We start from the raw sequence: 17625 nt of genomic DNA, 5'->3' as shown, positions 1-17625 counted from the left end.
GCGGGGCAATGTCCTTTATATTGTACCAGATGCGTGCAATACTTCGGCAACAATGTTTCAGGATACGTTTTCTTGTGATGGTGGTGCTCGACAACCAGGTAAACGTCATAGACAGATGTCAAGAAGGCGGAGAAGAACACTGGGTATAAGGCAGCTAGAAGGTTAGAGCAAATGCAGGATATTGAGGTATGAGCATTAGAAAAGATAAGGTTATTTTGTTAAAGAATACATTGCTTTCAAAATTTGAACATTTCTGCTAATCTTTTGTCTTCTTTCATATGTTCCACTATGTATTTCTGTGCTATTTATTCTGCTACGTGTTCCCATATTCCAAAACCATGCATTGTATACAGACAGTGTTGTGTATTTTCCATTTGTGACTGCTAATGTTTATAACCAATTGTATAATTGCTTCAATAACAACATCTGTAATGTGACCACTGATATAACATTGCCAAAGTGAGGGATTTGAGGCTTTGTCAAGCTGCCATTAGGCAGCTTTTATTCCAGGCTTCCGCCATCGTGTAAACGATGATCTAAATGTTGATGGTAAATAAAAGTTATTATTATTATTATTATTATTATTATTATTATTATTATTATTATTATTATTATTATTATTATTATTATTATTCTTACAAAAAAGGAAGCGAAGATCTGTAGATGAGCGGAGGAAGCCAAGTTGGAATGCCAACAGTTGTCGAGGGCCATAAACGCAGAGCTAGTACAACCCATAAAGCGAAAGACGTGGAGCTTAAACTTCAGCAAGCTGCTGACGATTGGAAACAAAGGGCTGAAGCTGAGTTGGTTCGTACTGTCAAAGATGCCGAGCTAAAATGTCGTCATTTAATAGGCAAAGAAGCGGGTGTGATCAAAGCAGCATAAGAATAGCAACAAATAAGGCAATGAGTGTTCATGCTTTCATCTCTACTCGAAACTCTTTCGTTAGCACGCCTATTCAAATCTATCACTGGTGATCAATGCTTTAAATCGCAGATTTCGGTATGTTTAATTCGTTTCTCGTACACCTAGCACAACACGGTGGTTAGCCTAGACACTGCACTTGTAGAACGAGCAAGTTATCACACTCCGACGACGTTCTGTTTTTGATGGACCTTTTTGAGAACTAATGTGTATGTGTTGTTGCGAAAGGGGATGTAGTGGCCGTGCTTGGAAAAACCTGCCACTCTTGGTAACGCAGCATTAACATCAAATTTTTGCAATCAAAAGACTTTCAGCAAGTCAAAATCGAATCATATTGTAGACTATTATCTGATGGTTTCTGGTTTGGTGCCTCAGGAAAATCAGGAACTGCTTCATTGCATGGCACGAGAGAAGAGGCTGTTTATGCCTGTATCTTTTTTTTTTTTTTTTTAATGTAGCTGATGAACAGCGCTGTAAAGATAGTAATTTTTCTTAAACATGGTGCTCCTGGGTCATTGATCTTCAAGATGTATGTTCTAAATTTTTTTTTGTTAATAATGCGATTGTAGATATCATGCCTTTTTTATCTTATATTTATCAACTCGCCACAAAAATGGCAATTTTTTAATTTTTTGTGCGTTCCCTAATAAATTTTTTGCTTTGTAACATGTTTTTGGAAAGAGCATTCCATTAAGTGCAATTTTGTACGCTGCAACGTGTGCTGAAGTATTATTTGTACTGGCAAAAATGTATCTTCAGAGACCTGTGATAAACAGCCATTTTCTGGCAGTAACAAAAGAGTCAAGACGAAGCTCACGTGTTGCCCTAATTTTTTTTTCCTTTTCACACTCGCAGATGCCATGTTTGACTGCCTTGTGGCTTCTTTGGAGCCCTGAAATCTGGTGTATGCTGCATTCTTGCACAAGCAATGCACCTGCAACCCATAAACGAGCATCGAAACGTGGCTGCCATGGTCGCTGCAGTGAAGTGGTTCAAGGCGCAACCACAGGCTACTGCCACAAAGGTACTCGCAGCCCTCACTGAAACCGATCTGCACACAAGTTTACTGCATGACCAAAGCAAGCTGCTACTACGCAATCCACTTAAAATGCTAGCTAAGTGGTCAGGATGGCACCGAATGCTAAACGTTGTAACACAGATGCCAGGCAACATGCCTGACGACTTGTGCCTGCAGCTGCAGCCAATGTTAGTGAAATCCGTAGCTGCACTAAGCAAGCTCACGGTTCGGCATTCACACAGTAGCACAATTTCCTTGTGCAGTTTTTGTTGCACTGGGGATGGCAAGCTAAAAAAAAAAAAAAAAAAAAGAAAATGTTGCCTTCCTTTGTAGTCAAAGCAGCGCCGCTTATGCGAGGATATGACAAAGTGTGCGCAGCCGTGCACAAACAGGCTGCTAATGTGGCCCTCATTCCTTCTGCACAGCAGCAATAGACAACGACTTTGAGATCATGTCTGTAATTATGAGGCCTGCTGGCATAGTGCTCTTCACTTGAATCCCACGACATGCTTTGTATTTCACTAACTTAGCTGTTCATCTAACTGCACAACGAGGACTACCACCAATGCATGCCTTTGAACAAGCTTGGACTCGAGGGGGTCAAGAAGGTTTCAGCTCTGTCATAGTTGAATTTGGCCGCGTGGCAGCATCTGATTAGCATCAAGGTCAACGGGGACTCACTCATCAAGTGTAGAGAGAATGTGCCACTCTCAGACCTAGAGCCACCTCTTTTGGCTGCTTTGGCTGCTGAAACACAGCGGAATGCCTCTGCGCCACGCGCAATACTGGGGCATTGTAACCTCTGTGGGTGCTTAAACATAACTATAAGCAGTAACAGCAACAAGAAAAGGAGTGGTCGGACTGCCGAGCGCATGACTGGTGTAAAGAGCTCTACCACTTCAGTGTGTTCAGACAGCATTATTTCCCATCAGATGTCAAAATTTAAGACCTGTATCAGAAGTGAATGCTTCTGTGGTGAGCAGTGCAGTAAGAATTCTGAGCAACACACAAATGCACTAGTTAGGTTCGGTTTGGTTTGCGGGTCTATCATCCCAATGCAACTCAATGAGAGATGTCATAGTGAAGGGCTCTGGAAATTTGGCCACCTGGAGTTCTTTAACATGCACTGCCACCGCACAGCACACGGGTGCCTGACTTTTCGCGCCATCACAACTGGGACTAGATCCTGCATCCTTGGGCACAGCAGTCGAGCACCCTAACCACTGCACCACCGTGGTGGGGTACAAATACAATAGTAGTGAGTAGTAATGTGCTGTAACAGTTAGCCCATATGCCATTTACAAGCTGTGAGCAGTACTGTGGAAGCTACGGGCTACACAGGCCAATTGGTACGAGGCGCACTACGTAATTGTGTTCCTACGTGGATGGCGCCCCTGTCAAAATGACATGTGGCGATAAAAGGTGTGCTACTGGTGCACGGATGACCAAAAGGTGACACAGCCAACTCTTCTAACAACATGACGATGAATGGTGGCTCATCACGAATTTGCAGCAGCCCTCCACAGAAGTGTACCCATGCAGGCTTTGTTGATATCAGCAGTGATAGGAATGCCCTGTGCAGTTTAAAAATACCCATCTAAGCTACACTTCAAACTGCAGTGCTTTGTTTGAAACGTATACCTTCACGGTTGAACTATTTAAAGGACATTATTTATTTATTTACACATACTGATCAATTCATTAAAGGGAAAGCGTTAAAGGGCCTGTTGACCAGGAAATCCGGCGTCGACATTGTGAGGAAAACATCATATGCATGGTGCTGGCAAGTCGTAGCTGACAGCTGACATGGCCACGCACTGACTGGATGTAGCTTGTCTGATGGAGCCGTTGGCAACATTCTGTAGGAGCTGCCAACTCTGGCCTCTCGTATCATATGAGACGGTCATATATCAGAATGAGCCTGCCAGGACGCTTGCATACTGAGGAGACATCCCTAGGCGACGCAGGCATGCTCATATGGCACGGCTAAAGCAGGGCTTTTGCATGTCTGGTGGCAGCCTATGCTCTCCCGTCATACACTTAAAGGTGCGAGTTTAAGTGTCCATAATTTTTTTGAAAGCCCGTTATGCCACAGCATTTTGAAGATGCTTCACCGTATTGTCCTCAAAGACTATGCAGTGAAGCATCCTCAAAACGTGGTGGTGCCAACTGTGAAGAGGAATAACTGCCACTGCGTGTATCAAGGCAAAACGGGGTGCGGAGGCATTCACAACTGGATCTTTTCTTCTATATTCCCAACAGTGCACACATACTATGTACTCGACCAAATTGAAGAAAAAAAAAATTCTTGCACAAATTTCATTTCAAATCTATAAACAATGTTCCAAGCAATGATTAGATAAAATTACAATGATGCAAACGAATTTGGGCAGCTGTCATCTGATAATTACAACATTTTTCCTGGTCCCTTAAAGGCAGAGCTAACAAGAATATTCTGCAATAGGGAAGATTTGACACAGGTAAATTCTAGCAACTTTGAGTGGTGCAAATCTTGGCAGTGGACAACATCCAAAATGGCACAAGTTTGCAACTGTGTGTAAGTGCTGAACGAACTCATGGAAGATGCTAAGCCCCACTCCTAATAAGCTCCTTTCTAGCTTGAATTTCGAGTTATTTGAACACGTTTGGCCCCTTTGAAGTCTGAATTAATGACTCCCAATTATACTTCACGGAGGCTTGCTAGTGACAGCAGGGGATGCGAATGAGGTTCCAAATGTGCAATTACTTGCGATGCATCCAAAATTACAGACGCTCACATACACCGGTTCTATGGAGCATGTTGCAGAGTCGTGCAAAAAGCTGTACTGATCTTACGGCAGCACTGTTAAACAGGGATGGTAGACAGCAGAATCACCCAATAGAAGCAGAGTTTGGTCAAGTCAGGCAATCCACTATGCTCGCTAAAACCGCCACGCCTGCATTTGTAGCTGGAGCGATCAAATCTTTTTTGAGCGGATAACACTGTCTCGGTTCCCCAACTCCACATTTTGTAACCTCAAGGCCGCCCAAGTTTGTAATTCACGATTCACAAGAGTTGCCAGTCTCTAGGGTTTTGAGAGAATACTAAATAAAACTATACCAGACCCGCTGTCCGCACAGGTACTGCTGTGTCACAGTGCAAAAGGGCAGGCATGCCAATGAATGGTTGCCAACAATGCTGGCTGCTTCAATAAAGCCTGCCTACATTGCTTCGTGGACTTCTGCTGTCGCATGATAAGTAAGCCCGCCCACTGCAAACTAGGTCGATAATGAAGGCATCGTGCAAGGTCTACAAAATGCCCACAGCCCGCTTCTCCCATACTTACTCTTGTGACATGTCAGCTACCCTGGCAGCTCGTAAGATATGCTTTGAAATGTTCACGTTGGGCATATTCATGAATTCTGCTTATTTTGAAAATATTACTTTTGCTCCCTTGCTGCAGTTAACTAGCATCTCTACAATGCCGAAACACTAGTTTATACAGAAGAAACCTTGATGGTTAGGAGGTCCCACGTTTTCTAACATTTTATAAATACCAAAACTTTATCACATAACCCCCTATCATGCATTCAAATTCACATACACAAGAAGTTAAATCACAGAGGAGTGAGGTCTGCTTTAATTCTGCTTATGTCAAGTTTTTGTATTCTGTGCTTCATTTCTCAAAACTGATTTTATAAGTTTTGCTATGGTGCTGAAATGTGTTCTGACATGTCACTAATGTTGTTAATCTGGTGTGAGCATGCATGAGTGTGCATACGTGTGCGCATGATTCCCTATACTATCTGAACCCTCTAATAACTTATCTATAATGAAATTACTGGTACTATATGTCTGCTTCAAATGTCCTGTAACCGCTACCGCCATGTAAGGGTCTCCTGTGCCTCTCTCAAGCTGAAAATGCAGGCACATCCTAAAGCAGAATGCAAGAGTACTATGCCAAAAGCGGTTTCAAATGTGGTGCAGTTTTAAGACACCAGAACGAAACTGGGTGCTATCTTAATTCACGTTTTTCTAGCAAGCATTTATGCGGATGGCCCTAGCAAATCATGGAGTGCTTTGAGTGTGTTTCATGCACATACATTGTCGGTATTAAGCGAAATACTTAATGTTCCTTGTTGTTCTATGTTCCTTGTTATTCCATTGTTTTTTTTTTTTTTTTTTTTTTTTTTTGTCTTCTAGGATGTACTGTAAACTGTCAGTAAAATTGTGACTTTTTTACCCACTCCTGTATGAGCCTGTCAAAAGGCTTACAGTATAAATAAAAAAAAAAAGAGAGAGAGACCATCAGTTATCTTTTCTTCGCACACATGCCTTGCCCATTTCTTGATTTCAACTAGAACGCCAGAACTCTGGTTATTTCTCTGGCCCACTCTGCACGTTCCCCATCTCTTACCTACCATTTTCCGTTCCATAGCCCTCTACGTAGCCTTTAAGGGGGGAGGCTACCCTTGAACACCAACTTTTTTATTTCTTGAGGTATTCGAATGAAATTTTCAGGGTATGCTCATAGTACATACATTTGAAGAACTACCAAGTTTCATGGAGCTGGGCTCATCGGTTCTCAAGTTAGAGGAGTATATCAAGATAGTTTACATAGGTCCCTAGGGGCGGGCCTGGAGAATTTGCAAAATGTGCTAGCAGTGTGAAATTTGTTATGGTCATTCCTGGATAGTTTCCCCAGGGCAAGACAATTCCCTTTTTCCAAATTTCCTCTCCGAAAAATTTTAGTACAGCCCCAAATTTAGTGTTCAAATTTACACCTGACTTAACGATATTTTAATTGACTGCCCCTAATTACACATGAAATATTTTGAAAAAGAATTGTCTTGCCCTCAGAATTTTACTTAGGTATATAACAAAAAAAACCTCATGAAAATCCAATAAGCGGTTCTTGAGCTATGACTTTCCCTAGCAGCCACACCGTGAAAAAAGTTGATTCTGAGAAAACGGCTCTCAAAGGTTGAGAGAACAATAACTTTTTTGTTTCTCAAGTTATCATGATGAAATTTTAAAGACAGGCTCATGACATTAACAAATGAAAAATCACCAAGTTTCATAGTATTGTGCACGCTAATTCTCAAGTTACAGAAGCATATCAAACTGGTTCGAATAGGTCCTTTATATCAAGCCTGGAGAAATTGTGAAAGGCACTGGCATTGTGCAATTTGTCATGCTGATTCCTAGATAGGTTCCTCAGGGCAAGACAAAGCCCTTTTTCAAAATTTTCTTGCTGAAAAATAGCATAGAATTGGATTTTTTGTTATCAATTAGACCTATGTTGATTAACCAAATTAATTATGACAAATTCCAGACATAATATTTTGAATACATGGGCTTGCCTTGCCCTCAAAAATTTATTCAGGTACAGTCGAGCCCACTTATAAAGGCCCCACTTAAGACGAACACTCGCAATTATCACGAACAAGTCCGGTGCGGCCGTCAAAATATACATTAGGGCTATGGCGCTCCGTCGATCTTGGCTACAGCGAACATCTGTGCGACTAGCCGATCAGCTACAGCGAACGCCTTGGTGCCGCGGACCACTTTCCACATGCTGAGATCCGTCGATCCTGAGCCCTGCAAGCCGCGACAATCGGCATTCCCGATTCCCCCGCGGCATTTCGCCCTAGCTTGGTAGGCGGCGCAGACGCAGCAAGCGGTTTCCCGGTTTATCTATCGCGGCATCTCGCCGGAGGAACAAGAAGCGGCCCAAACGCGACAAGCGACTTCCCGGGTTATCTTCCGCGGCATAAACGCCGAAACGAAAAAAAAAAAAAAAAAAGTTAGCAAAGTCTGCACTGAATACGTGTCGCACCTCGAGGCAGCCAACAACGACAGCAAAGAGCCGTAGCAGACGACGCGGTGAGGCGGAGACCGACGCGTCAGCGGCCGCAGCAGCCAATAGTAGTCGCCCGATCCCCCGCGTTCTCGCGGAGCGCGCGCTTTGCCCAATCGCAGCCTTGAATTCGAGCGCGGGAAACTTGAAAGCCGCCACGAGGCTCTCAATCGGTAGCAAGCCACGCCTCGACCGCGCCGCCGCCGCCGAGGGTGGCAGAAAAAAGCGCAAGAATTCACAAACAAAACAAGACCAAGATGGCGGCGCTCAGTTGGGCGGGAGAGGAATGGTGCGCGCGCGAAGTTTGGGAATTTTCGGCGCTTGCTCGCTGCTCCGCGGCTGCCGCCGCTTGTTAAATAATTAATTTCGAGCATTTCTACGGCGAGTTGGGCATTGATAATTACAGAAATGGTAGTTTATAAGACATACTACCGGAATATATAATCTTCCAAAAATCGACTTTTTCGCGATTTTTCGGTTTTCAAAGGTCGCGTCCCCCCTTAAACTAAGTAGAACTCTTTTCGTTAGCCTTCATGTTTCAGCCCCACAGGTGTGTACCAGTAAGATGCAACTGTTGTATCCATACCGCATCAAGTAATTAAGATAACACTTTGGATTCATACAAATTCATTCACTTGTGATGCCACCTGTACTTAATGAGTACCGTGCTTAGACTGACCATTTTTGTTTGGCGTAGCAGTGATACAGGACATTTAATGCCATTAAGCATCATTTACAGGTCCAAAAGCTGTCCTAAGCACCTTCCTACCCAACTAGGCAGTTGCAAGTCGTCGACACCAGTGCTAGGGTCGCTTTGGCGACACCCAATAGGCCAAAACATCCCAAGTTGGTGAGGTAATTCCGGCGTCATTAAAAGGTACACTGGGTGGAAAAGGCCCTTCTGTTTTCAGCTGGCTATACGACTATTGTGACTCACTGGTAGTAATGTGCTTTTAGACTCCCACTTGGGATGTGCAGACAACAGTTTCCCACCTATGGATAGGCAAACAGACACAGTCGACGAGTGCAATCTAAGCATTCTGTCAGACATGATGCTGCTGCGTGAAAAAGGGGGCAGACATGCAAGAGAGGAGAGGGGACGTGGGTGAAGCATACTTTGTTCCTCGAGGAGCTTGTTCTGCCGCTTCAGGTCCTCAATGTCCTGCAGGTGTGCAGTGTTCTTACGCCTCATGGACGAGATGTAGTCTGCAGCCTTCTTCAGGATCTGAGCCCGCGATGCCTGAGCGAACGGGAGAAAGAAGGGGACAACTAATCATGCAAGGGCAACACATACATGCACACGAGTGCTAAATACAGTAGAACCCGTTTATAGCAAAGTCACTGGGACTGGCAAAAATCTTTACTATACCAGGTTCTTTACTATATCAGTGGTTGGTGGTAAAATGGCCCTGAAGTTGCCATTTGGTAACTAAATGGCTACTTACTGAAAAAGCCTTGTTGCTTAAAGAAAAAAAAAAAAAAAACTCCAAAATACCTGCCATTTCTCTCTTATCTGTTCGTCCGATTTTTTCAGTTAAAGATATTTTGTTTATATCTGGTAGAAGTACTTCTTAAGCAAGAGGGTTCTTCTTAAGCATTTCATGTGAAAACCAAGCCGTTGCATGAATACGGCATCATCATCTGCTGTTTCCATCAGTAAGAAGGCAGTAGATGAGAAATGCGTGCGGCAGTCAAGTGCTGCAAAACCGCACATGCCGTGCCTCCAGTTCTTGCCACTGCTGCTGTGCTGCACAGTGCTGTGAATGTTCGGTCGCTCCTTCCCCTTCCCTATTTCTCGCTGAACTTTTACTCTCCTTTACTTTCTAAACGGATCGCGTTGCCTTCTTTCCATGCTTGTAGACAGCTTTACTTTTCTTTTTTTCCTATACGCTGCATGCTTACCCTCATGGTTCCAAGGCTTTGCGTAAAGTTGGCTTCTCCTGAGTGCTACTAAACTAGTGGTAAAGCCATTTAAAAAAGTTTTCTTTTTTTCAAAAACAATTGCTTCGAGATTTTAGTTAGCGCGGTGTCATTTCGTGTGAAGGCATCGTCGCAGCCAGACGCACTTTACTATAACCGATTTTTATCACAAATGTTTCTACTATAAAGGGGGGAAAATGTACAGTCGTCTCTGGAAGATTAACCGAGACTTCAGTTTCACTTTATTAAGCAGTTTTTACTTGATCCGAATTTACTATAGCGGTGTTCTACTGTATTTACCCCAAATTACTTGCATGTCATCAGCACTTTGACACAAAAATTATGGCAGACATTCAAAGCTCCACCTTAAACGGTATGAGGCAGCAGCATTGAGGGCTCCTGTGAAAGACTACCCAGCATAAATGTGAAGCCCCACTTTAACCAAGCTCCACGAACGTGCCAGTGTGGCCTACCAGAGTGTGTCTGACTCGAAAACCAGCATTACTGTGGGCTCTATTCCTATCTGACAGGGGCTAAATGGTGTCACATGGTCCCACAATGTCGCGCCGCAATGTGCCAACCTATCAGTTCACGGCCAGGTCACTCGCTAATTATAACCTCCCAGAGATTTGTTAGTGATTTTTTGCTCAATGGTGACAATGGCAGCATTGTCCAATTTTACAGGGCCTTCAACGTTTTTGCCTAGAAGTGTGGTTGACGCAAGAGTGTCTATTTTTGCCACAACTTGGCTCAATTAGAACATATGCCAAAAACTTTTGCAGGGATCATCTCTCTTCAAACAACAACACAGTTTCGGCAATTTAAATAGTCTATATGCCACATCTTCCTATCGTATCTCCATAACTACAATTTGCTTCGTTGCACTCGTTAATAGCACCAAAAGTACAAACAACCACACCTCTGCAAAGCCTAACATGTACCAACTTCAAATGAACAAATCTCTATTGCAACAGGATGATGGTCCGTGGCCCAATTGGGGAACGGGCGTATTCGGTGAGGGTTAGTGCTCTTGCCCAAATCCATGCTTCAAGCAGCTTAAAAGGACCATGAAAAGCTATAACACCAGAAAATGTGCGCAAGAAGTAGGTATCCAATCATTCCGCTCCGCAACACAAAAAATTACAGGACTGCACTTGAGTCTGTCTAGGAGCGGAAATGGCAGAAGCCATTTTACGAACTGTTTTCATTAACTGTGTCTTCACTTTCATCAACATCACTGCTATTATCATTAGCAACTAATTGTACCATCATTGCCACCGCTATTATCATTACCACTGTCACAATGACTGCATCATCGCCGTCATCGCTACCATTATCATCATGCTAGGCAAGGAGAATTAAGGTTGGTTTATCACGGGCCCAGCATGGCCTAGTGGACTAGCCTTAAAACTTTTAAGCTAACTTCATTAGCACCGACCATATCAGCGATTGAATATGACACTCCTCACCATCCTCAACTAGCACATGCTAGTGTGCGAGAAAAAATGAAAAGAACAAGCCGCGATAGCGCCCTACCACGCCCCGTCCCGCTTGTGTCACTTAGGAGCACCCAATGAACGGGCACATCCAGCAAGTCCCGATGGCGTCATCAGGGAGGCTTGCAAGAGTGGATGTGCTGCCTAATTGGTTGCAAGCAGTTGACAGGAGCACTTTTTGAACATTTCTAAACTATAGGCTCCACGCAAAACTGCAATAAATTTTGGCTCAAATACTGCTAACAAAAATCGCCTCTATGGTTTAGAATATTACCACAAGTACCGTCTGAGGGGCCCTTTAAGGACATTCTCACACTAACAACATGTGGCAGGCAGAAAGACTACTCCAATATACCAGACATTCTCACATTAACGGCATGTGGCAGGCAGAAAGACTACTCCAATATACCCGTCACATTCTTTCCGCTGTCAAATGAATCCACTAGGGTTAGGGTTGGCTGGTAATGCACAGCTACAGTATTACAGCACAACACAAAAATGTCACTAGTGTTGCTAGGAAGAGTGCGGCCTTGTTGGATAATGCCAGACTAAACATTACACGACTACAGTATTTGGCATTACCATGTCAAACTATATGTGCCATTTTCCTCCCGCTGTTGCATGGTAATAATGTAAACAAACTCAGATGCTCATTTTCCCAATAACTCAATAGAAATAAAGTGCAGCGCGATGCTTGCATTCCAGAATGCAAATTCCTCCGTCACTTATATTGCCTCCTATAATTTGTGACAGTATTACACGCAGTCACGAACGAGCAATCACTTCCACCATTCTAGTACCCGCCCCGCCTGCATCCTCTACACATGCCCTCAACTTGCCTTCTCGCCTTGTAGAGACGGCACGGCGTCACGTAGACTGGTGAAGCTGAACTTAATGTGGTCCCTTCGCCTCCGCTCCAGAGCATTGTGGTGAGCCCTCTTGTCGGCCTGCACGGAGGAGGAGTCACAGATGCGTCAGTGCAGCCAGTGCTGAACGCCGCAACCGCCACCACGTGCATCCCACGTGCAAAGGAAGGCCTGGTAAACACGTGCTAGGAGGCCCGCCAATGTGACAAAAACAGGGAAATGAAACGACAGCATCAAATGAAAAAAACAACAGAGTGACACATGGCTGGCAGAGGAAACAGCCTCATATTTTCATCGCTAAATCACTAGAGAAGTTTGCACTTGGAGTGCACTTGTTCGTAGACTTCAGCCAATATGAACTGGGCAGCCTGTCCAGTTCTCTGAAAACGAATCATACTGGCCACTGTGCCATTGGATGAGCAATATCAATACTGCATTTTCAAAAAAAAAAAAAAAAAAAAAGGAACAAGAAGAAAATAAGGTAGCAGAAACCTAGAAATGAAGGAAGCACACAAAGCTAACGCTATCTCATAATTGAGTAAAAATTATGATCCGACTTTTTTTCACTATGCTGACAGAGCAAAAAGACAAAGGCAATAACATTTGTAAGTATCTTTCGACCAGTCCATTTGATTCAGTAGCTTATACAACAAAGAATGCTGGTTGCCATTTTTAAGTGAATAATGGGTGGCGTGGAAAACTGATGCAGACGGTGGCAGTTTTTATGTGCATAATTGGCCATTGATGGTTATGAGTATTTCATTTTTTTTGCTGTCATAGTTTACAAAATCTCTTTTCAGTGAGTGGCCTCTTATGCTATCAATACAGGCAAATTTCAGTTTGTCCTTATGAACCCTTCAATACGGTAACATAGAACTAATACATCTACAAGAATCAACAAGTGCCAACCATGAATTGTTCTACATGGACAAATATCTCAATGCACTCAGCTGATTTTTTTTTTTCCCTCGACGTCTGCTTATGTGTTTAGGTTCTGTTTTCTTCTTTCTATTCAGCATTTATGTCTGACTCTACTTGTTCTATGCTTTTTTACCAAAATGAACCAGGAAGGTAAAGCAGCCACGCCTGAAGAATGAATGTCACATAGAGGTGACAAGTTTCTGAGGGGTGCCAAGAAATGCCTACCAAACAGATTAGTTTGATAGAAACTGAACAAAAGTTAGCTTCCTGCAATATGCAAAACCCTGCTCAACACACACCTTGTGCTAGGACTTGTGACAGTCACTCACTTTTTCAACTACTACAGGCAGCTATAACCGCCTCAAATAGCTACGCCATGTTTGTTAAACCACGTAACTGATCCTTCGAGCACTTGCCAATAATACAAGGGCATGACTCTGAGTGACTAGCATAATGAAAATAAAGACTGCTGAGGAGTGCCACCGATGATATTAGCTTCTGTGATTATTGAATGTACCCGAGCAAGGAATGGCACCATTTACATGGCTGAAGCACCAGTGTTGAAAATGATGCCAGGATAGCCAATCAATCCTGTTCTTTCCTGCAAACGAAAGATGCTTGTGGATGAGGAAACTGAACGGCACTAATCGTTAATACCATGCAGCACTGTGAAGGCTAGACTTAAGAGCTCTTTACAACGGATTCCAGTCTAAAACGCACACTACAGATGTCTCCATCGGAAATTAATTTTATGGCTCCTGTTAGGTAATCAAGCTGAATTTATCACGGAGGAAATTAGATTAAGATATCCTGCGGTCTCCTTGCACAAACTATTAAGATCAGTGATCGGCCATGCCAGCTGCCAGCTAGCACCCGCCAGCGCTACGACCAGATTTTTTTAGTAGCGGGACAATTCATACTGTCACATTATAAATTTGATCAGTTTCTGCCAGAAACTGGTGACATCAAGGCCAAAAACGCATCATTCATCTCCATCTGGAAGTGAGCATCAGAGTAGCCTAGCCTAGAGGTTCACACACTCTTTGACATATCCACACTTCGTTTGTGATAACAGCCGGTGGGAGCAGCATTTGCATTTAATCTTTTTTTTTTTTACCTTTCCTAGCTTATATAAATTGGGAAGAAGCCTCATGGTAATTAGAAGGTAATTATCTGCAGATGCAGAACAGCTTCAATTTCCCCTCAGTTTCTCTACAAAGGGACTCAACTAACCTCAACATGCCACTAGATTACTTTCAAAAAAGATTTTGCCCCGCTGCGGTGGTGCAGTGGCTAAGATACCAGACTACTGTGTCAGAGTACCCGGGTTCGATCCCGAATGCTGGCAGCTGCGTTTCGATGGAGGCAAAACGGATAGGCGTCCATGTGCTGTGCGATGTCAGCGCACGTTAAAGATCCCCAGGTGGTCGAAATTACTCCGTAGCCCTCCACTACAGGTCCTCTTTCTCTCTTTACACTTTCACTCCCACCTTCCTCCCTTCTCTTACAGAGTGGTTCAGGTTTCCACGGAACAAGTGTAACGGATACTGCGCCTTTCCTTTCTTCTGAACCTATTATTCTAATTAACACAAAATAAAAGATAAAATGGCATTTTACCAAGTAAGCCTCAAATTTACACAACTGCTTTATATAGGGAGCTTGCATGAAGCGATGCATGCTGGGTAATCTGCCATGATGTCGCTGGCAGCAGACGGCGGGCAGTGCAGCCAGACTGAATTGAGAGGTGCCTTGTCATTTTCAACTGTCTACCGAGCAAACAAACTACTTTTCGTGCGCTCCTCTTACGTGCATGCAATTGTCGGCAGATTCCTGAGAAATGTGCGCGTCGACGCTGTGCCCGAAAAATCGGGGGCGCTGTGGAGCAATGCAAAGCATGAAGTGCAACGCGAACCTGCTCAAGCTACGCTCCTTCAAGCGCGAACGACTGACTGCACTATGAGTCTGGATCTGGCCGCCTGTTGACTTCACCGACATTCATGATTTCAGCTCTGGCGAGTAGTTTGATACTTGCCTGGATTGGCGTCGACCTCGCGTGTGAGCCCGTGCAACCCATTCGCGTTGGCGTCGCTAGAGGAATCATTTGCCTTCTCGCCCTCGTGCAAACATATTTTTGAAATCGTGGAGAACTCGCAGTCAGCCTATTCGATCGCGCTAGCATCGTCTGCACGCACTACGCGACCATGTAGACGAGACTGACAGTGCCGTGCTGCATCGTCTGCTGCCAATGACAACATCACGGCGGACTACCCAGCATGCATCGCTTCATGCAAGCTCCCCATGGGTACACAAAGCTAGACAGGGCAACATTTCAAACTAAATCTAAGTGCTACTATTGTATTAAACCATGTGATCATGTTAATTGCACCAAATTTGTTTCTTTCCGCATACCGCACCAGCAAAGCATCACTATATCCAGCACCACAAATTAATAAACACAGACATGTAACAACAAAATGCAAAATTCATTATCATTGCATACAAATGAAAGCAGTCTTTGTACTTTGCTTCACCAGCCGCCCTTCCTCAATAAAAAAAAAGGGGGGGGGGGGAAGGAAAGCAGCTTGGGCCAGCCAGCTTTGCATGCAGTGATAAAAGTACATGCATGACCGCGATGAGATGACGATGATGGTGAGGATGATTTAAGGTGACAAATTAGAGGTACAATTCTAGAGGAACCATTTTTGTACAGCGTGCAGTGCTGCCGGCCAGCAGCAAGAAATCGAACGGTACACAGCACACCGGAAATTAAAAAAAAAAAAAAAAGAAAGAAAGAAAACTTTGGTAGATACAGCATCAGGTGGCAACTTCCCGACGCAACATACAAGTGTACAGCACAGTTAAACCTCACAAAATTAAAGCTGGAAGAATGTAGACATTGCTTCATTGCCACTGGCTATATGTCTACACATGACAAGTGGTAATATTGTCACAGAGGACACCATGCTGGTGGAGCAAGACTATGATGGAAGCCTGTTCAGCTAATCCGCTTGTCGCTGCCTGCTCCATGAAAGTGTTGTGGGACCTATGCATGGTCCAACATCATGGCGACCGCATGTCACATGCAAGCCATCCATAGGAAATTATGTTGCTTCACATTCTCCTGTTGTTGACAGTTTTATGTCAGCGAGGACTTAACTGTACCACTGGTTCACACACAGCAATGGCACGACATCGTAGCAAGTCGATGAAGCTCAGTCAGCGTGAAATAAAACACCGATAAAACTGACAATGTCTGGTAAAAAGTTCCTACCTTTCTTTCACAGAACATAATGAAAAGAAGAAAGCACACACAAAAATGCATATACAGTCTTAGTCAAAAGTAGACAGGCTGCAAGGTCTGTTTTTTCCTTAGAGAGAGGAGCCCTTGCAGCTGCCCTAACAAGCGTAACAACCCCACTGATGAGGTCAAGAGATCTCACATTGCACAATGTGAGCGGCCCACTATATGCGCGAGAAGAAAACATTGCAGCTTGGCGACCTTGACAAAGGTGGTTCTTATGGCTTATCTCCCCTTCATGTCCTTCCGTTGAATTTCTAAGCTGTGCTCGAATTTCTAAAATGCACCGTCGCACCGAACAGCCCCTGTACAACCTTTAAAGAACACAACCACCGGCTTCCCAGCCTTCCCTTCACAGCTGGATCTCTAAAAGCAGTAAAAGGGCAAGAGTGGGTGCTAGCTACACCAGACCCTTTAAGAAATGGTGAACTGTTGCTTGCAGAGCAGTCTCAGAGTTGGAAGTGCCGATCAACCTTGTGTGTGGCACATTTTCAGTGGTAGTTGGAAGACGAGGCTATAACTGTAAAATGTTCTTAACAGTAAGGCTCAGATCCCGCCATACTACAACATTTTATAACTAAAGTCCCTCGGTGAACTAAGAGTAGCCCCTTCTCCTCACCCTTATCCCACGGTGTCAGGGCTGGTCTTAAAGGGAGAAGGGCACGCTTTCTTTGAGACCGGCCATGTCTGGAGTAAGCACAAGGGTTTGCTCAAGCTTTTCAGCACATATTTTTCTTGCAATCTGTTCACATTTCTTTAGGATTGGCTGCCGAGAAATCAACACTGAATGTTGATAAAGTTTTGCACTTGAATTATTTGCTTCCGTTATTAGCTGCCAGACAATGTGCAGTGCCATGTATAATGTCTGCATTGGCTCATTGACAACCTCAGACTCCGTGTGACAGTCGCTCATTGGCCACAGGCCAAAATGGCCTTCAACCCCTTAACTAGGCTGCAAAAGTGTGACCTAGACCGCCAGATTGAACTGCTCTTCTACCTAAGCTCCCCTCCATTGTCTGCCTCACGTCACAGCACATCACACACTGGAAGGCACTGTTTTTGCAAGCTTCAGAAACAGGGCAGCAATAGTCTGCCAGGCATGCCTGCAAGATGACACCAGCCGTGGTGACTGCGTTTTGATTGAGGTTTTTTTTCGGTGGAGGCAAACGCGAGGAACCCCACTCTCACACTTGGCAAGCGGCTTCCTCGGCTTACGATGTTTGATGCTATTCTATTGTTTCAAATTTGAAGCAGAAACTTCATTACGGGCACCAACTCGAGCCTGCAGCGTAAGTGTCTGTGGGTGCCTGAAAGAGTGCCCAACTCTGGCCTCTCCTTTTAT

The 17625-nt window shown here is 44.1% G+C and overlaps 1 protein-coding gene across 4 annotated transcripts in view; it reads right to left on the bottom strand.

Moving 5' to 3' along the window:
• The window catches only part of LOC146176619 (protein max-like), a 28935-nt gene that overhangs the window by 3415 nt on the left and 7895 nt on the right, over positions 1 to 17625 (bottom strand). For all 4 annotated transcript variants that reach the window (XM_084582885.1, XM_084582886.1, XM_084582887.1 and 1 more), the window contains 2 exons: positions 12038 to 12145; positions 8899 to 9022 (listed from right to left, as the gene is read on the bottom strand). In XM_084582885.1, coding sequence (XP_084439011.1) covers positions 8899 to 9022; positions 12038 to 12145 — 232 coding nt within the window. The remainder of the gene's footprint in view (positions 1 to 8898; positions 9023 to 12037; positions 12146 to 17625) is intronic.

The sequence above is a fragment of the Amblyomma maculatum genome, chromosome 10 (genome assembly GCF_055883805.1).
Source record: "Amblyomma maculatum isolate TAMU_Amacu chromosome 10, ASM5588380v1, whole genome shotgun sequence".
Lineage (NCBI taxonomy): Eukaryota > Metazoa > Arthropoda > Arachnida > Ixodida > Ixodidae > Amblyomma > Amblyomma maculatum.
This window is presented reverse-complemented; position numbering and strand designations above follow the sequence as displayed.